This window comes from Phascolarctos cinereus, unplaced genomic scaffold (genome assembly GCF_003287225.1).
Source record: "Phascolarctos cinereus isolate Bilbo 61053 unplaced genomic scaffold, phaCin_HiC Scaffold_726;HRSCAF=1367, whole genome shotgun sequence".
Classification (NCBI taxonomy): domain Eukaryota; kingdom Metazoa; phylum Chordata; class Mammalia; order Diprotodontia; family Phascolarctidae; genus Phascolarctos; species Phascolarctos cinereus.
Window position 1 is genome coordinate 25154224 of NW_027556098.1, and position 18259 is coordinate 25172482.

Sequence of the window (18259 nt, forward strand, 5' to 3'; positions counted from 1 at the left end):
AATTGCCTGCCTGGTTTTGCAGATGCCATCTGACCTTGCTAGTGACAAATCCTTTGTTAGTTTTCATGGGATGGAGAAGCTTACAATCGTTAACTTTTGGGACTTTGGAAATCTAATCCAAGCCCTTATTTTTTTACATGAAGAAATTAATAATCAGACACTTAGTCAAAGTCAGCTAGCAAGTGACAGAGCTAAGATTTGAACCCAGATCTCTTAGGTCCCAATGCACCTCTCTTTCTACTACACCATGTTTCACAACAATCTCAGAGTTAGGAGGTCCATCTACGCTAACCCACACTCATTCCTCAATGATTAACAGACTCCCAACAGATCATATTATCCTCATCCCAGTGATTCTGAATCCCTTGGCTGTCATCATTCAAAATCCATTCTCCATTTGCCACCACTCAGTCCTTTATTTCTATTCTCATCCACCCAACCCCTTCCTCTGCTCTAAGGCTACCCATCCTTTCCACTATTTTTTCTGGAATGCCTACTCCATAGACAACTAATTTACTTTCATCTTAAAACTTTTTTTCCCCATTGCTTCCCTTTTTTTTTTTTTGGCTCTGAGAGAGTCCTAACTACTCCCAATGACAGTCTTCATGGCTACCCTTTTCAAAGGACTTTCAACAAAGCTAACCAGCGTCTCGAATTATAATTAAACCTTCCACATCTCAACTTTCTCCATCTTAGTTTCGATATATCTTGAGTCAGCATAAGAAATTAAATAGGAATTTTTTGGGGAGTTTTGCAGAAGCCGCAGGTGACATGTGAAGGCCAGCAGTTGACACAGAAAAAGTTTAGTAACTCAGAAATGTATAAAATATATGTACAGTACTATATAACATCAACACCCCATAAAAGAAAAAGAAAAAATTCGAACTTCTCTGGTATGAAGGGAAGGCCAAAATTTTTTTATTCAGATCTTTCAGATCATGGGGGTGCCATACTCCTAAATCCCCATGGAAAGATAACTTTATTTCCCTATTAATTATTTTTTGAACACATACCTGTTAAGTAAATATTTTTTTAAAAATCACAAAAGTTTAAAAAAACCTAGAAAAAAGTTAAATACTTTTTTGTTATTCTTTTACTGCTGTGTTTGATATATGACTCTATAGTAGTAGCCTAAACTATGTAAATAAAAGTTAAATGAGTATAGCAAAAATAATGTGAGTGAATAGGAGATGACTTCACAAGTAATAGAATGCAAAACACTTCTTTCCTCTAGAGTAAAGGGACTGGGTTAAAACTTTGTTTTAAGGAACACTTCTGTCACTAACAATCATAAAGGGGCACATGTTCAGACTATATATTACACAGATACAGAAGCTTGACTATAGTACATCTGTTTCTACTGCAGTCATGAATGTACCCGCATTAATCACCCCTGTGCCTGTAATCAATTATTCTTTCTCCCTCTCACTTCCCCCACCACAAAAGACCAGTAGGTGGACTGTTTTCTTTGCTTGAACTTGGAAGCTGAACTTAGCTTTTTGAAATCATATTATGTCCAAAGCACTGTGCCAAACATATAAAATATTCATGAAAATTCCCCTGCCCCATGTTGGCCACTTCAAAAGAAAGCAGCTTACTCCCCAAATATTAACATGGCTCTCCTCCCTAATATTAAACATAAAAAAACCCCCTACACACAAGAAATATATGAATCTAAAAAGAAGTCAAATAAACCTGTCAAGTCATGAACAAAAACTATTTGTAGGATCACATAGATGGCAAATGTTCTACTGAGTATATTTCAGAATGATGCAGACCCAAGTTAAAAGGCTGATTAATTTTCTTTTGCTGTTCCAGCCTCAGATATACAAAGCATAGATCTTTTCATATCACTCACATACTCAAAATCTTCACAGGCTCTGTAGTGTCCCTTAGGTAAAGTTCCAACTACTGTATGTGACATTCAAGGCCCTCCACAAACTGGTATGACACTAATTCATATCAACACTTCTATGCCCCAGTAAAACCAGATTACTTTGGGGGAGTCAGGAAGGTACAGTGGAAAGTGTGCTGTGTTTGGAATCAGAGGACCTGGATTTACAACCTTTGACACTATAGGTCCATGACTTAGAGGACCATTAACTGCCTTGAGCTTAGACAGCCAATCTGCAAAGAGTAGACCAGAGGAGGTTTGTCTGAGATATATTTTGGTCCCTTACACATTTTCAGAGATACATTGGAGGAATTCTCCACCTGGGATTCTGCATCTTAGGGGAAAAAAAATAGCGCTTTCCTTCATTTGTATTTGACTGTAATTGGATAGTCAGTTTCTGAGTGTGTTTATTTTACAAATTAGACTAGTTCCTTTGAGAGAAATTTTGCATGGTTGAATGCTTAAATACTAATATCAATTATATCACTGTACCAATCACAAATGTGTAAGCTGACATGATCAGTATGAATGTCACACCTTCAGAACACAATATTGCTTAGAATTCTCTGAAAAGACACTAATAGTCACCATGCCCTCCTAGCTTGAGGTCTTTGTTTATGTAGTTCCCTATGTTTGGAATGTCTTTCTTCCCTCTTTTCAAATGTTGCATTTCTACCCAAATCAAATCCCATCTTCTCCATTAAACTTTCTCTGATCCTCTGTCAATACAACCTTTCTCCTTAAAATATCATGCGAACTTTGTTTTTCTATCTCTCTAATGCACTTTTGACATTCTGTTCTACCTTGTAGTTATCATTATTTGTGTCCTTTTCTAAGCTACGTGACAACAGGGATCGCATCTTACCTAAATTTTACACTTCTCCCATAACTTAGCACAGTGTTTCATAAATAGTGAGTCCTCAATAAATGCTTGTTGAAGGAATTAATAGATGAAAGAATCACATATTGTATGGTTATCAGTTTTCTTTATCTTCTCCTAGCACTTGTGAGTTTTATCTGTGCTCCATTAATTTGCTTTTTGGACCCTGCCTTTGTAAATATTCTTATCCATTTTCTTTTTTTTTTTTTGCCTTTTCAGGTTTTATGAGCCAATGTAGAGAGAATTCAGTTTAATTCAACAAATATTTATTAAGCATTTACTATGTGCAAGGCCCTGGTTTAGGTGCTGGGAATATAAAGACTAAAACAAGCCCTGACCTCAAAGAGCATAGGGGTTTACTGAAGTAGCTTACATCTATTTACTAAAAATAAATCACTGTCTTCTTTCTTTCTTTCTTTCTTTCTTTCTTTCTTTCTTTCTTTCTTTCTTTCTTTCTTTCTTTCTTCTTTCTTCTCTCTCTCTCTCTCTCTCTCTCTCTCTCTCTCTCTCTTCTCTCTCTGTCTTTCCGGCAATCGGGGTTAAGTGACTTGCCCAGGGTCACACAGCTAGTGAGTATCATGTGTCTGAGGCAGGATTTGAACTCAGGTCCTCCTCACTCCAGGGCTGGTGCTTATCATTGTCTTTCTAATTCTGCTTAGTAGTCCATTTTTTATCAAATGTGTGCCCATCTTTAAAATGGTCTATATAAGTGTTTCTATAAATGATCTACCTGTGAAATTGATGGACTACATCGGGGAAAGCAGAGAAAGAAATTATCTTCTTCTCCATAGCTAGACCTGTCCAAAAACCTACACATAAGTTTAAAACCTTTACCACAATCACATTTTTGTTAATAAACCCCCATGAATACAACTTTGCCTTGCCATGTCAATTCAGTTTGTCAGGATCCCTATGCCAAAACTATCCCTCTCTTTCTACTCCTCTCTTTTTTCTATTATTAAACACCCTGTTTTCCAGAGCTAAGGTCCAATAAGCAAACTATGCCCTGAGCTTGGCATAAGCACTCACCCTCTGGATGAACTCAGCCACAACAAAATTCTAGAATTGTTTCACACCAGCACCAGGTGGTCTCAGAGCTTGGTTAAACACCTGTAGTACCCACGTTCCAGTCATGAAATCCTGCTATAAATCAAACTTGTCGCATTGTTACTGTTACCTCTCATTGTCAGGGCTATAGCTCACTGCATAGCCACTGGTTTAAGTATTGAGATTTTCCCACACTAAAGTGGTTCTCCTACTAGAGGGGGCCCTGGCACACGTGTCTAATTTCCCTCCTTCAATGGAATAAAGAAAGCCTTTTGCTTATAACTACTGTTAGCTCTTTTATTTTATTTTATTTTACTTCATTTTATATAGAGAGAGTTAACTATGATTTTGATAATCTATGTGACCTCTCTTTTTTTTTTGAGTTAACAGCAATTGTAGAGCTGCTGTAACTCTTTGGTCATTTGTTATCAGGGATGACAAGTTCAATTCAATAGACATTAAATGCTAAATATGTGTCAGGTACAATATTAGGCAATGGGGATTGGGATTGATCCTGGACTGATGATTTCATTGGCATAGGGAATTCTCTAGATGAGGAAATTCCTGACAACACAGATCAGTACCTTCTCTACAATTCAGACCCTTAAAGAGTTGTCTAGAGTGCTAAGTGGTTAATCCTTGCCTATCCACAACCCGTATGTGTCAAGGTGGGACTTGAATCCATGTCTTCCTGGTTCTGGGTCCATTTTATCCACCATCCCTCTCTACCCAACATGTACTAAGGACTACAAAGGAAATGAAAACAATTTCTTCCCTCAATGAACTTATAACTTGCTAGGGAAATGCAATAAACATTCACACAAATAAATACAAAATAATTCAGGTTAGGGGTGGCCAAAGAATACCAACAAATGGGAGGACAAGGAAAAGCCTTGATTAGGAGGTAGGAATTGAGCTATGGTTCAAACATATCCAGGGTTGCTAAGAATGAGAAGGGAAATCATTCCAGGCAAGGAGAGGGACATCCTATGCAAAAGCCAGCTGACCAGCAAGTAGACCCATTGACTTAGACCATGGAGTGTGTGATGGTGAGTAATGTGAAGTAAGTGGAAAGACAAGATGGGACTAGATGATGAAGGGTTTGAAGTGCCAGAAGGTTTGTATTTTATGCCACTTGCAAGGTAGAGTCAGTGAAGCTTGGCCTGGTCCGATCTGAGCTTTGGGAAATTTGACTGGTAGTTATACAGAAGATGAACTGGAGAGAGGAGAAATTAGTGGCAAAGAGACCAATTTGAAGGCTACTGTAATATACTTCAGGTGAGATTTGGTGGGGGCCTGAACTAAACTAGTTGTGATATGAGTAGAGAGCAGAGGACAGAGGCAAGGGGACCTAGGTGGATGGAAGCATGATGTTGCCCTGGACAGAGATAGGGAAGGTAGGCAGAGGGGTGGGATTTGAAGAGAAGATAATGAATTCTCTTTTAAATATTCTGATTTTGAGATTTCTGTCACATATCAGGAAGACATATCGAGCAGGCAGTTGGAGATGTGGAGATGTAGCTCAGGAGAGATAGGTCTACATATGTCGAGTTGGGAGTCATTTTTATAGATATGATAGTTGAACCCATCAAAAGCTGATGAAGTCACTGAGAGTGAGAGCTGCTGTTCTTCATCATTTGTTCTTGAAAAGGACCAACAACATCATGAAGGTAGTGTCTTGACTTGCTCATGAATCGGATTTAAGTGAGGTAGAGCAGCACAAAGTGCTCAGCCTCACTTTCTCATCCAGAATCCAGGAAGTCCAGTGGCAAAACAAAAGTCCAGATGACTGTGGATGGCCCTGTATACAGGAGTGAGCTTGGCCTTTGTAAATTAACATCTTTTGCGGCAGCTAGGTGGCGCAGTGGATAGAGTGGATAGAAGTCAGGAGGACCTGAGTTCAAATCCGGCATCAGAACAAACACTTGATGCTTAGTAGCTGTGTGACCCTGGGCAAGTCACTTAACCCCAATTGCCTTAAAAAAAAATTAGCTTCTTTCCCAGGTCTCCTTAGTCTGAAGCAACTCCCATTCAATGAATTGAGACAAAAGGTGGCCTAATTTACCATCACAAAAATACCAATCTGGGAGGGTAGACCCTCAAAGTTTCTAGAACAGGAAACAACTACTGTTTACATTCATCCTAAATCAACGAAAGCTAAATAATGAGCCACTGAGGCATGGGCTTGGGGGCCTTTCAGTGAAAGCCAGAATGAGTTGGATTTAAAGGCTAGTCAAGTAGCTCTATTGGAAACACAATGGGCTTTTTTTCTTCTTTTTTTTTTTAAGGCAATCAGGGTTAAGTGACTTGCCCAGGATCACACAGCTAGTAGGTATCTGAGGCTGGATTTGAACTCAGGTTCTCCTGATTCCAGGGCCAGTGATCTATCCACTACACCTAGCTGCCCCTACAATGAGCTTTTTTTTTTTAAAGCCTGATTTTTTTTTCAGAGATATATTTCAAGAAATCATAGATGAAAACTGTACAGGATAAAAAGTAAATTGTCCTAGCTTTTTGAAAAACATAAATAATAATATTATATAAAGCTATCTTTGAATTTTGTAGGTTCAGCTCTCCTCATTCTACAGATGAAGAAACTGACACATATTGAGGTGAAATGCCTTGCCATAGAGTCTCCTAGGAGAACTTCTATTGAAATGGTAAGACCATCCTGTAGGAAGCTGGGACCTTTCTTCATTGTCTGGCTAAAAGGATGAAAGATTACTCACACTCACCTACTCTCCTCCACACACACACAGTGTGTTGGTGCATAAGCTGTAATGTTCTTATTGGTAGTCTTTTGGCAAATACTTATCCTGAGCACTTGATTACTGAGAAATCAGGTCAGGAGCAGATTGAATTACTTACGGGAAGCTATAAAACTCATTTAATGACCCCAAACTTTCCTTAGAAATTAAGCCCATCTTTTTTTTTTAAGCACATCTTTTCAATACCAATATTCTAGTGGTCCGGTGGGTTGGCTGGGTGCAATGGAATACTAGTCACTAAATAATTGAAACTGAGTAATACCTAGAGGGCAGTGAAGAGGTGAATGGTGGGTGTGAGTAGGCTGTAATTCATAATGCATAGAGACTATAATGGAGAACCAGAGTAAAGGATGTTACGAAAAAATGTATAATCAAAAAAGAAGATGGAGTGGTCAATGTGGCAAGAGCAAGAACTAACTGTTGAATAAACCACTAGGCTCCACTAGGTGTCAAGAGAAAGCAAGAAGGCCCCCCACACATTGGGTAAAGCCTGTTAGATTAATTCTTGAGAAGATATGGATAAGAGCTAAATAGGATGGATGGGACAGGTAGATGACTAATGATCCATGCTTTGGAGGGAATATCTGTATCATGGAATAATAGATTCATTAACATATGAGGTAACAATGTGATATGGCAGAAAAAAAAAAGAAAAAAAAAGCTAAAAGATCTTAGACTACCTTAAGAGACTCCTTATGTCTAGGACTTTCTCATAGCTGAAGCTGATGGGTCTTTTTGAATACCACTGCAGCCAATCAGCGTGGTTAGCTGACCTGAATCAGTTATAGGATGTCTATGCATGCTCCACAGTCTATCTCTCAAAGACACTTCTATTACCCATCATCATCATTTTCCTGGAAGCAGCTCTCTAAGGTCCTTCATGTGAAGAAACACCATCTCTTCCCTAGTTTCCTCCTTGAAAAGAAATGCTGGTTCTTCCCTAGCATCTTCCATAGAGAGCTGCTGAGGCACTCTGTGCATGCACTGGGCCCCCATTATAAAGGAACAGAAGCAGTCACAAGTAGAGTTCCCAGTTCTTTGTGAGTGGGAGAAATAAGAACAAAATAAAGAAGGAAAAACAATGAAATGACCCGTGGCTTAATCCAAAGATTATACAAAGGGAGGTATATTTATAAGAAAAAAAAGCCTGTTGCACAAGAAGAATGTGGTTAAGATACATTCAAACACTTAGTGCTTAGAAGAATGGCACATAATTTTGAAACAAACCATATTTGGAATCAGAAGCCCTGAGTTCAAATTCTGATCCTATTTACTACTTATGTTTGACTTTAGGCAAGTCACTTCACTTCTAGTCCTTGTTTTGTCAACTATAAAAATGAGGTGCTTATACTAGAGAGGGCTTCCACTCTGGGTCACCTCTTTCTAAAAACCTCGCAGATGTATTATCATTTTAGAAAAAAATCTATTTTCAGAACTTTTTCTTTCCTTCCATCTGGGGTTTTCATCTTGGTAGTTTTTGTTTTATTTTATTTTTTAAGCATAGAACACTAGGAATTGTATTTGTGTTTTCCAAACTAAGCAACATCCAATGCCTAATTAGTAGTTTTCTTGCTTACCCTACACGTAGAGTCCTTTCTAAAGTTCCTTTCAGCTCTAAACCTTTGAATGCCTCTTCAGAAGCATCTATCTAAAACTACATCTAAAGCCTCATACAATGCTGGAAAAGCATCAGGGCTTATGGATAAAGTGCTGGCCTTGGAGTCAGGAATACCTAGGTTCAAATCCCACTTTCTACACTTATTACCTCTGTGATCAAAGGCAAGTCAATCTCTCTGAACCTCAGAGAAATCTCTTAAGATGATGAATTACAGATGTGATCTTCTTCAAAGATTCCATGGAGCTGAGCTTGAGAACTTTAGCTGCATAGTGAAGTGACACCTGCTTCATATGTCCTTCCCCATGGAGCCAAAGTGGCCACAGCCAGATCTCTGGGAGATATTCCAATCTAATTTCCCTTCCCCAACATGTGTATTAGAATTAAAGAGTAGCACACTTACCAAATTCTTGAGGCTCACTCCATTCACTCCAAGGTGCATTTTCAAACAGCTTTCTTGTTCTTATTTTCACAGTATATTTTCCATCAGTAATTTTGAAGTCAAAATTCGTTTCTTTTGTAGTAACAGGGCCCTTGAAAACAAAATAATTTTTAAAATATCTGTACACATACTCACTGACAACAATACATGTGTGTTCTCAATGCTAGAAGTAGATATATAAAGAGCCCTGTGATTCTAGAAGGAGGAGTATGCTGGAGCCAGCTCTAATTTGTTTGCTGAGAGTCAATTGCTAAAGTTTCAGTGTGAGCATTTACATTTCAGAAATCAGCAAATTATACAAGTCAAGACCTGATTCTTTGCTTTGTTGCCTGCCTAGACTTAAAAAGGTGATGCATAAAATGTTGAAAAAGCAAATTAAATTTATTTTTATTTTCCATTTCCAAATTCTCTCCTTTCTTCCAGTCCCTCTCCCATCCATTGAGAAGGCAAGAAATAAGATACCCATGATACATATGAAGTCATGCTCATGTTGCAGAAAACAAACAAATAAATAAAAGGCAAGAAAAATAAAGTGAAAAAATGTGCTTTAATCTGCCCTCAGAGTTCATCAGTTCTCTCTCTGGTGGTGGATAGCATTTTCCATCATGAGTCTTTTGGAATTGTCGTGAATCATTGTATTGATCAGAGTAGCCAAGTTTCCCACAGTTGATTATCTTCACAATATTGTTGTTACTATGTACAATGTTCTCCTGGTTCTGCTCATTTAGTTTTGTATCAGCTCATGTAAGTCGTCACTGGTTTTCTGCAAGAATGTACTTCATAATTTCTTATAGCACAATAGTATTCCATCACAATCATATATGGCAGCTTGTTTAGCCATTCCTCAATCGATGGGCATCACGTCAATTTCCTTTTTTGGGTCAATGGGTACGCATAGTTTTATAGCCCTTTGGGCATAGTTCCAAGTTATTCTCCAGAATAGTTGGACCGGTTTAAAGCTCCACCAACAGAGCATTAGTGTACCTATTTTTCCACACTCTCTCCCAGGATTTGTTATTTTCCTTTTCTTTCATGTTAGCTAGTCTGATAGGTATGAGATGGTACTTCAGAGATGTTTGAATTTTAATTTTTCTAGTAAATAGTAATTTAGAGCATTTTTATGTGACTATTAATAGCTTTGATCTCTTCTGAAAAATGCCTCTTCAGAAGCATCTATCTAAAACTACATCAGCAAGCCTTGTTTATAATGGGGATAAGCTAGAAGTCTTCCCAATAAGATCAGGAGTAGAACAAGGATGTCCATTATCACCAATATTATTCAATACTGTACTAGAAATGTTAATAATAGCAAGGAGAGAAGAAAAAGAAATTGAAGGAATCAGAATGGGCAATGAAGTAATAAAACTATCTCTTTTTTGCAAACAATATAATGATATACTTGGAAAGTCCTAGAAATTTAACTGAAACAATAATTTCAGCAAAGTAGCAGGAGATATATAAAATAAACCTTCATAAATGATCAGCATTCCTATACATCACCAACAAAACCTTGTAAGAAAGATAATAAAAGCTATTTCATTTAAAAGAACTCTAGGCAGCATAAAATGCCTAGGAATATACCTGCTAAAACAAATCCAGGAATTTCATGAACTTCCATTGTAAAAGAACAGAAGCAGTCACAAGTAGAGTTCCCATTTCTTTGAGGGTGGGAGAAATATGAACAAAATAAAGAAGGAAAAATAATGAACCAATCAGTGGTTTAATCCAAAGATTATATCAAAGGGAGGTATATTTACAAATAAACAAGCCTATTGCACAAGAAGAATGTGGTTAGGTTGCATTCAAGAAGTTAGTGCTTAGAAGAATGACACGATTTTGAAATATGGTGCAATGGAAAATGCACTGTGTTTGGAGTCAGAAGTTCTGAATTCAAATTCTGATCCTACTTACTACTTATGTTTGACTTTAGGCAAGTCACTTCACTTTATTTCACTTCAATTATAAAGTACTTTTTATAGTCACATTTAAATAAGTGGAAAAATATTAATTGTTCATGGGTAGGCAGAGCCAATATAATAAAAATAACAATTCTATCTAATCTACTTATTCAATGTCATCTCAAATTAAATTATCAAGAAAATATTTTATTGAGCTAGAAAAAATAAGAACAAGATTCATTTGGAAGAAGAAAAGGTCAATAATATCGAAAGGAATTAATGAAAAAAATGTAAAGGAAAGAGGTTTAGCAGTACCAGATTTTAAAGTATATTATAAGATGGTAATTATCAAAACTATCTGGTACTGGCTAAGAAATAGAAAGATGACTCAGTAGAACAGAATAGACATACAATACACCATAGCAAATGATTATAGTAACCTTGTATTTGAGACAAATGTAAAGATTTAAGCTTTGGGGATAGTAATTCATGATGTGGTAAAAATTGTTGGGAAAACCAAAGAGCAGTCTGGCAGAAATTGGGTATAGACCAATACCTTACACCATTTACAATGATAAGGTCAAGATGGATACATGATCTAGCTATAAAGGGAGATATCATAAGTAAGTTAGAAGAACATGGAACATATTACCTATCAGACCTATGGATAGGGGAAGAATTTACAAATAAGAGATAGAGAGCATTGTGAGATGCAAAATCAATAATTTTGATTATATTAAATCAAAAAAGATTTGTAAATAAAACCAAGATAGCCAAGATTAGAAGGAAAACAGGAAACTGGGAACAATTTTATTGACAATTCTCAGTTAAGGCCTCATATTTCAAATATGTAGAGAACTTTGTCAAATTTATAAGGATATTGGTCATTCTCAATTGATAAATGGTCAAAAGACATAAACATGCAATTTTTTGATGAAGAAATCAAAGCTACATATGCTCGTATAAAAAAAGCTCTAAATCTAAAATGATATAATGATATACTTGGAAAGTCCTAGAAATTCAACTATTGATTAGAGAAATGAAAATTAAAACAACTTTGAGATATCATTTCACACCTATCATATTGGCTAAAATGATAGAAGGGGGAAATGACAAATGTTGGAGAGGATGTCAAAAAATTGAGACCCTACTGCACTGATGGAGTTGTGAGCTAGGTCAACCATTCTGGAGAACAATTTGGACCTATGCCTAAAGAGTTGTAAAACTACATATACCCTTTGGTCCAGCATTACTACTATTAAGTCTGTTTCCCAAGGTGATCAAGGAAAAAGAAAGAGAACCTATATGTTCTAACATATTTATAGCAGCTCTCTTTGTGTTGGCAAAGAACTGGAAATTGAGGGGATCCCCCTCAATTGGGTAATGGTTAAATAAGTTGTGATATATAATTATGATGGAATACTGCTATGCTATAAGAAATGATGAGCAGATTGATTTTTAGAAACATGGAAAGATTCACATGAAATAATGAAGAGTCAATTGAGCAGAACCAAGAGAATATTGTATATAGTAACAGCAATATTGTTTGAACAATAATTGTGAGGAACTAAGCCCTTCTGAATATTGTAAATACTCAAATCAATTACAAGGGATCTATGAAAAAAGATGACATTCACTTCCAGAGAAAGAACTGATAAATGTAAGTACTCATAGCATGGTTTTACATATTGTACACACGTGTGTGTGTGTGTGTGTGTGTGTGTGTGTGTGTGTGTGTGAAATGGAGGTTTTCTTTAGTATGAGGTGAGGAGGGAGGGAAGTAGGCAGTTTGGAACTTAAAATGTAACAAAAAAATTAAATTTTTAAAAACTGCTTGTTTATATCCTTTGACCATTTCTCAATTTGGGAATGCCTCTTATTTTTATAAATTTGGATCAGTTCCCCATATATTTGAGAAATGAGACCTCTATCAGAGAAACTTGCTGTGAATCTCCCCCCCCATTCCTGTTTTCCTTCTAATTTGGGCTGCATTGATTTTGTTTGTGCAAAAGCTTTTAAACTTAAGATTATGAAAATGATCATTTTAACCTTCCATTATCATCTCTCTCTCTCTCTAATTTATTCAGACTAATTTAAAAGTGAAAAGTGTGTCATGTGTATAAATTCCCTCCCCTACCTCCAGGGAGCCAGCTGTTAAATATTTATCAGCATCCCATTGAGTGTACCAGAGACCAAGATTGGATATAAAATTCCCTTATGAGCAGTTAGTAAACATAAAGATGACCTCTAGAAGATTCAAAGGTAAGATAAAGGAGCAATTAACTTCTTTAAAAATTAATTTTAATTTGTATTTTTCAATTAAGTACCAAATAGAATAAATATTTTTATAATTAACTTCTCACTTAAGGTTTTACTGAAGGAACTTAGTTCATGGAAGTCTCCTATAAGTATTATTAATTATTAGCTCATAGGACCTAAGCCAAGTTTAGAAGGCCTTACAATAATGGCAGTTTAGAGCTTCAATAACGAGTCTCCCTCTTAGATGAACACAATATTGATTTTGGACTTGATTTTCTTCTTGCATGAAGGTACCTAGAATTTTCAGTTCTCTAAATCAACCCTGGTGGTTAATTTGAGTTAATGCACATTTTGAAAATGCCTAAGTAACTTCTAGTGAGTTGCTTACCAGCTAGGAGAACATGAGGTGTCATTTCTTACTTGCTATTACATTCTTGGATTGTACTAAAGCAGATGAAGATACTATATGCTTCAATCCAAAGTTATCTTTCATTTTTCTAAGTGTAAATGGAAAGCGAAAGGATGGAATAGTACATCAGAATTGGAGTCAGGAAGATCTGGGTTTAAGCCTTGCCTCTGTTTGCCTACTGGTTGTATGACCCTGGATTGACTGATTAACTTTTTAGGCAACTCGAAGGCTGTAATAAGTAAATTTTTTTTTTCGTTCTTAAAACAATGGAGAGGTTCTCTACAGTGAAGTCAGGAGTTTTAGAAAGGCTATTGTATGTCAATACCATCTTAACAGTTATGAACAACCCACTCATCACACAACAGAGAACTCAATATATACTTACCCAGTAACCACAAAACCATAAAAAGGAGTAGATAAGAGTTCAGTTAGTCCAAGCATAGTAATGGAGGTCTAGCATCAATTTAAGTCTTTGATTTACTGTGTTATCCTGGGAAAGTGAAGTCTCTCCAGGGCAGTTTTCCAAATACTCAGCTGTGGCTATCCAGAAGAGCCCAACTTTATTTTGACCCAATTTTCTAAATAATAATGCTAAATAAATGCAACTAATTGGTTGTATCAGTAGAAGCAAGACAGCTATGAAAGATTTGCTGCTCTTCAACATGATGTTTGCTTTTGGAGTCAAAAGTTTAGTGATGTCAGAGAAAGTAATACTCACTCCTGATTCTAAGATATTCTTGTCAGCAACCTGCAAAAACAACAACAACAAAAAAAAGCAAAACCAAGTAAGTGTCTTGAATTCTAATCTCCTTGGGAAATGGCTTTCTTGATTTCCTCCCTTGTTTCCGGGAAAGACAATACAACCTCTAAGCCAGTCCCAAAGTGGGCTAAGATGATTTGACTATTCTATCTTTCCCCATTCTTTTCTCTCTTTTTTTCTAGTTTTTACATATTTTATTTGTGCTCTGATGAAAAATTATCTTCACAGATAAACATCACCCACAGTGCTTTTTATTCTGTCTTTTTGCCAGCACCGACATTTGCCTTTGCAGTACCCCTGACTTTCTTCATTCTGTTCTTAACATTCCTTTCACTGTTTTCTTGATGTCTTTTTCTTCTCATATAGGCCATGCCTTGCAAGTCTATGCTTTGGTTAATTTTTCTTTGCATCATCAAGGGAATCATAAATCATGCCAGAGCCTGTTGCTTTGCTACCACCAAAATGGGTTCTGAATCCAAAGACAAAAATGGCGTCTAGAGTTGTCTTGTACACATTGTCCAGTTTTTCTCAAATTTCAGTCTGGGGCACTATGGCCTTTCCAGGATGAAGGACATCTATAACCATCTGTTTACACTGAAGAAATCTGTCATGAACTTCCTGGTTCTGATTGTTACAGTATCATTCATGGTGGCAGCCCACTCTTTGAGCAGCAGGAGAGGGAAAGGCTTCCCATTCTTTTCAAGTTCACTTCTACAGAGAATTATGGAGTAGTAAAGAGAGCAGTGAACTTGGAGTCAAAAAGCCATACGTTTTGATGGGGTCATGCCAACGTAATAAATATGATGATACTTTATAGAATCAGTGCTACGCCAATTGGATTGACTGAAGGAATACTTTGTAGTGCTAGATAAACTAATAAAAAAATATTTTGGAGGAACAAAAATTCAGGAAAAAAAGACGAAACAAAGGAAAATATTACTTTCAGATCGAAATTTACTTATGTATTTTTACTTTTTGTAAAATCTGAGGAATTTCTTCATCTTTTCTTTCAAGATTAACATAAAATGTGAGTTGGAAATTGCCTGAAAGGAAGGATTTTATTGACTGATTAGCAAGAACTCTAACAATTTTCTGATATCTATTTCTCTTTCTAAGTAGAATTGCTGTTGATTAGTTGTATCCTACTCTTTGTGACTTGGCAAAGATATTGACGTAGTTTACCACTTCCTTCTCCAGTTCATTTTATAGATGAAGAAACTGAGAAAAACAGGGTTAAAAGACTTGCCCAGGGTAACACAGCTAATGTCTGAGACAGGATTTGAGCACAGGTCCTCCTGCCTCCAGGGCTGGCACTCTATCCATTCTGCTATTTAACTTCCTTCCCAACAGTATGTTGATACATTGATAAAAATGTAATAACTGATTTGGCTAAAATGCAAGGGTCAATTGTTTTCTTCAACAGGGATTTCCACCTATTTTATCCACTGTACTTGGGGCCTCTTGAACCAAACAGAACAAGTCAAATCCTTATTCCTCTTAACAGTATTCTTCCAGCTCTAAATGTTATCATCAATCTAGGAAATTCTAGAAGGCAGCTAGCACATTGCCCTTGAATTTTCTTTGTGTTTTGCATATCCAATCTCTTCAGCCAATCTTCCCGAGACATATTCAGCATCCCCTTCCCTAACTTAGTCAATATCCTCCAGATAATTCAGTTTATCAGATTCCTACCTGAAAGAGGCTTCTAATTTTTGACACAATGCTCTAGATATGATTTGATAATGAGTCATTCTGGAAACTATTCCTCTATTAGTGTAGCCTAAGACTGAATCTGTTTGCATTTTTTTGTTTTGTTTTTCCTTCATGTTGCTTTTTCATTGAGCTTGCTGTCTACTAAGATCTATTTTTTACTTCCAATATCCTATATACTTCTGCAGTTGAGAATCTGAAACCAAATACAGAATGTTACACTGATCCTTATAAATTTCATCTTATTAGATTCAGCCCACATTTTTAGCCTATGAGATGTTTTTGGATTCTGTCTCTGTTACCCAACATGATCATGTCATGTTATCTAAAAAATTGATTACCGTGTTATTTATGTCTTTAGCCAAGAGGGGAAGAGAAAGAAGAACGGTGCCAGTATATATCCACCAACTCAGATGCCACCCAGATTTATAGTTACAGTAGAGGAAGAAGAATATCAGTGAAGACCAGTCATTCATAGAAGATAACTTAGAAGAAGAGGGACCACAATGAAACCCATGACCTCAAGGGTTTGTATCTATAAATGTGTGAGAAGCAATGAGATAACACACATAAAAAGCTTTGCAAACATTAAAGCTATTATTATCACAGAAAGGTATGTCTTATTCAAAAGGAAAAGTAAATAAAAGTAAGCAATTCTCTAAAATTATGTTTTGGAGATGGTGTCAACCTGTATTAGTAAATGGCCTTTCCTGATCTGGGAGGTCCTTGGGCTGGCGAAATCAGTTAATTAGTCAACAAGCTTTTGTTAAACACCTTTAATGTGCCAGGTCCTGTGCTAAGGGCAGGGTAGATAACGAAAAGTAAAATATGGTCTCTGCTCTCAAGGATCTCACAGTCTAATGGGAAAGACTACATGAAAACAACTGTAGAAAAAAGATATATTCAGGATAAACTGAAGAAAATCAAAAGATGGAAGGCACTAGCATTAAGGGGGATTGGGAGAAGCTTCATGTACTTGAAGGAACCAAAGGAAGTTAGGATCATAGGTCCAATTCCTATCCCAATTCCCCTAGACATACAAGGAAATCCCCGAACCAAAAAAATGAAGCAAGGCAGAGAGAATATTTAAGTCAAGACCAACAGAACAAATAGAATTAATGTGGTTAGATTATGATACAGACCATATGGACCAAAGGAATGAATGACAAGTTCAGGAAACCTCACAAACCCACAACAAAGATATAGCATCAGTAGCAAAAGGAGTCTTCAACAATCAAAATGTCTTCAAGCACACATTCTGTCTGCTAAAACAAAGCATTTGACAAGTGCACAACTTGCCTTAATTTCTTTCTTTCTTTTTTTCTATTTTCTTTTCTTTTTTTTTTTGCTACGCAATTGGGGTTAAGTGACTTGCTCAAGGTCACACAGCTAGTAAGTGTCAAGTGTCTGAGGTCAGATTTGAACTCAGGTCCTCCTGACTCTAAGGCTGGAGCTCTATCCACTGAGCCACCTAGCTGCCCCCAATTTCTTTCTTTAAAAGGTGAGACAAACAAGATCTAATTCTGACCAATAAGGAAAAATTGATTATGGAAGTAGCAACAAAAAATTTTGCTGAGGGAGAATTGGGTTATCTAGTCAAGACACTTGGAAAATTGTCAAACACCACTCTTTGCTACTTCTTCCTCTGAGTACTAGATGATTTCTCTCATGGTGGCATCTGAAGAGGTCTAGAGGTTTGGGGGTACTCCTGGAGATTGTGATGCCAGGCTCTGCCGGAAAGAATTCAACTCAAATCTTCTTCCAGCCAGAGGAAAAGTTTTATTAGTGACAAAACATATAGGCCAGGTGAAGCCCATAAGGACTGGTGGGCATGAGAAAGCCTCAGCCTTTTGGGCATGAGATTCTCAGCATCTAAATGGGGGCCAGGGTAGATCTTATATACTAAAGTGACTTTGGGTGAGGGGGAGGGGATCTGGGAAAAGGGTGTGGGTGAGAATTCCAATTGGAAGGTCTGAGAGATTGAATAGACAATGGGAATAGATAATGAGATCAAAAAGTTGAGGCTAGGGCTTTCAAAGTGAAATAAGGGGAGTTGACTAGGGGAGTCCATAAGGAACCTAAAATGGAAACCAAATTCTTTTCTGGGGCAGGGGCAAAGGTGAATCTGAATAAGATTAAAAGATAGGGCTAAGGCTTTCCAAGAGAGAGGAGGGACTGGGCCTGTAAACAAATGGGAGTCAGATTCCCTTTGGTGCTAGGGACAAAGACCTAGGTTCAGGCCGCACCCCAGCAGCATCTATGAATCATTCCTTGAAGTAATAAAACTTTATTTTTTTTAGTGAGTCCCATAAAGGATGAAGTTGGTCATTTGGAGCTCCAAAGGTTTATGGGTCCTAATGATGGGGTTTGGATCTAGACCCCAGAAAGGAAAAACCCTGGACTTTCCCACTTGGCCAAATCTCTGGCATTTGCCTGAGGCTGTAATCCATCAATTAGCCTTTCATTGTGGCTACACCTGATCTCCCAATTCTGTTACCTTTAATCTAGCCTGGTCTTCCCTTGTTTTACCTCCCTATGTATGGCCCCTGGCCATTTCCCTCCCTTAATACTAACTAG

General features: G+C 37.0%; 1 protein-coding gene across 1 annotated transcript in view; it reads right to left on the reverse strand.

The window, feature by feature from the left end:
* Nucleotides 1-18259, reverse strand: part of LOC110212842 (interleukin-3 receptor subunit alpha) — a 61798-nt gene that overhangs the window by 8691 nt on the left and 34848 nt on the right. The window contains exons 8-9 of the mRNA XM_020992949.2: nucleotides 13931-13960; nucleotides 8608-8737 (exon numbers count right to left, since the gene is read on the reverse strand). Of these exons, the coding sequence (XP_020848608.1) occupies nucleotides 8608-8737; nucleotides 13931-13960 (160 nt within the window). The remainder of the gene's footprint in view (nucleotides 1-8607; nucleotides 8738-13930; nucleotides 13961-18259) is intronic.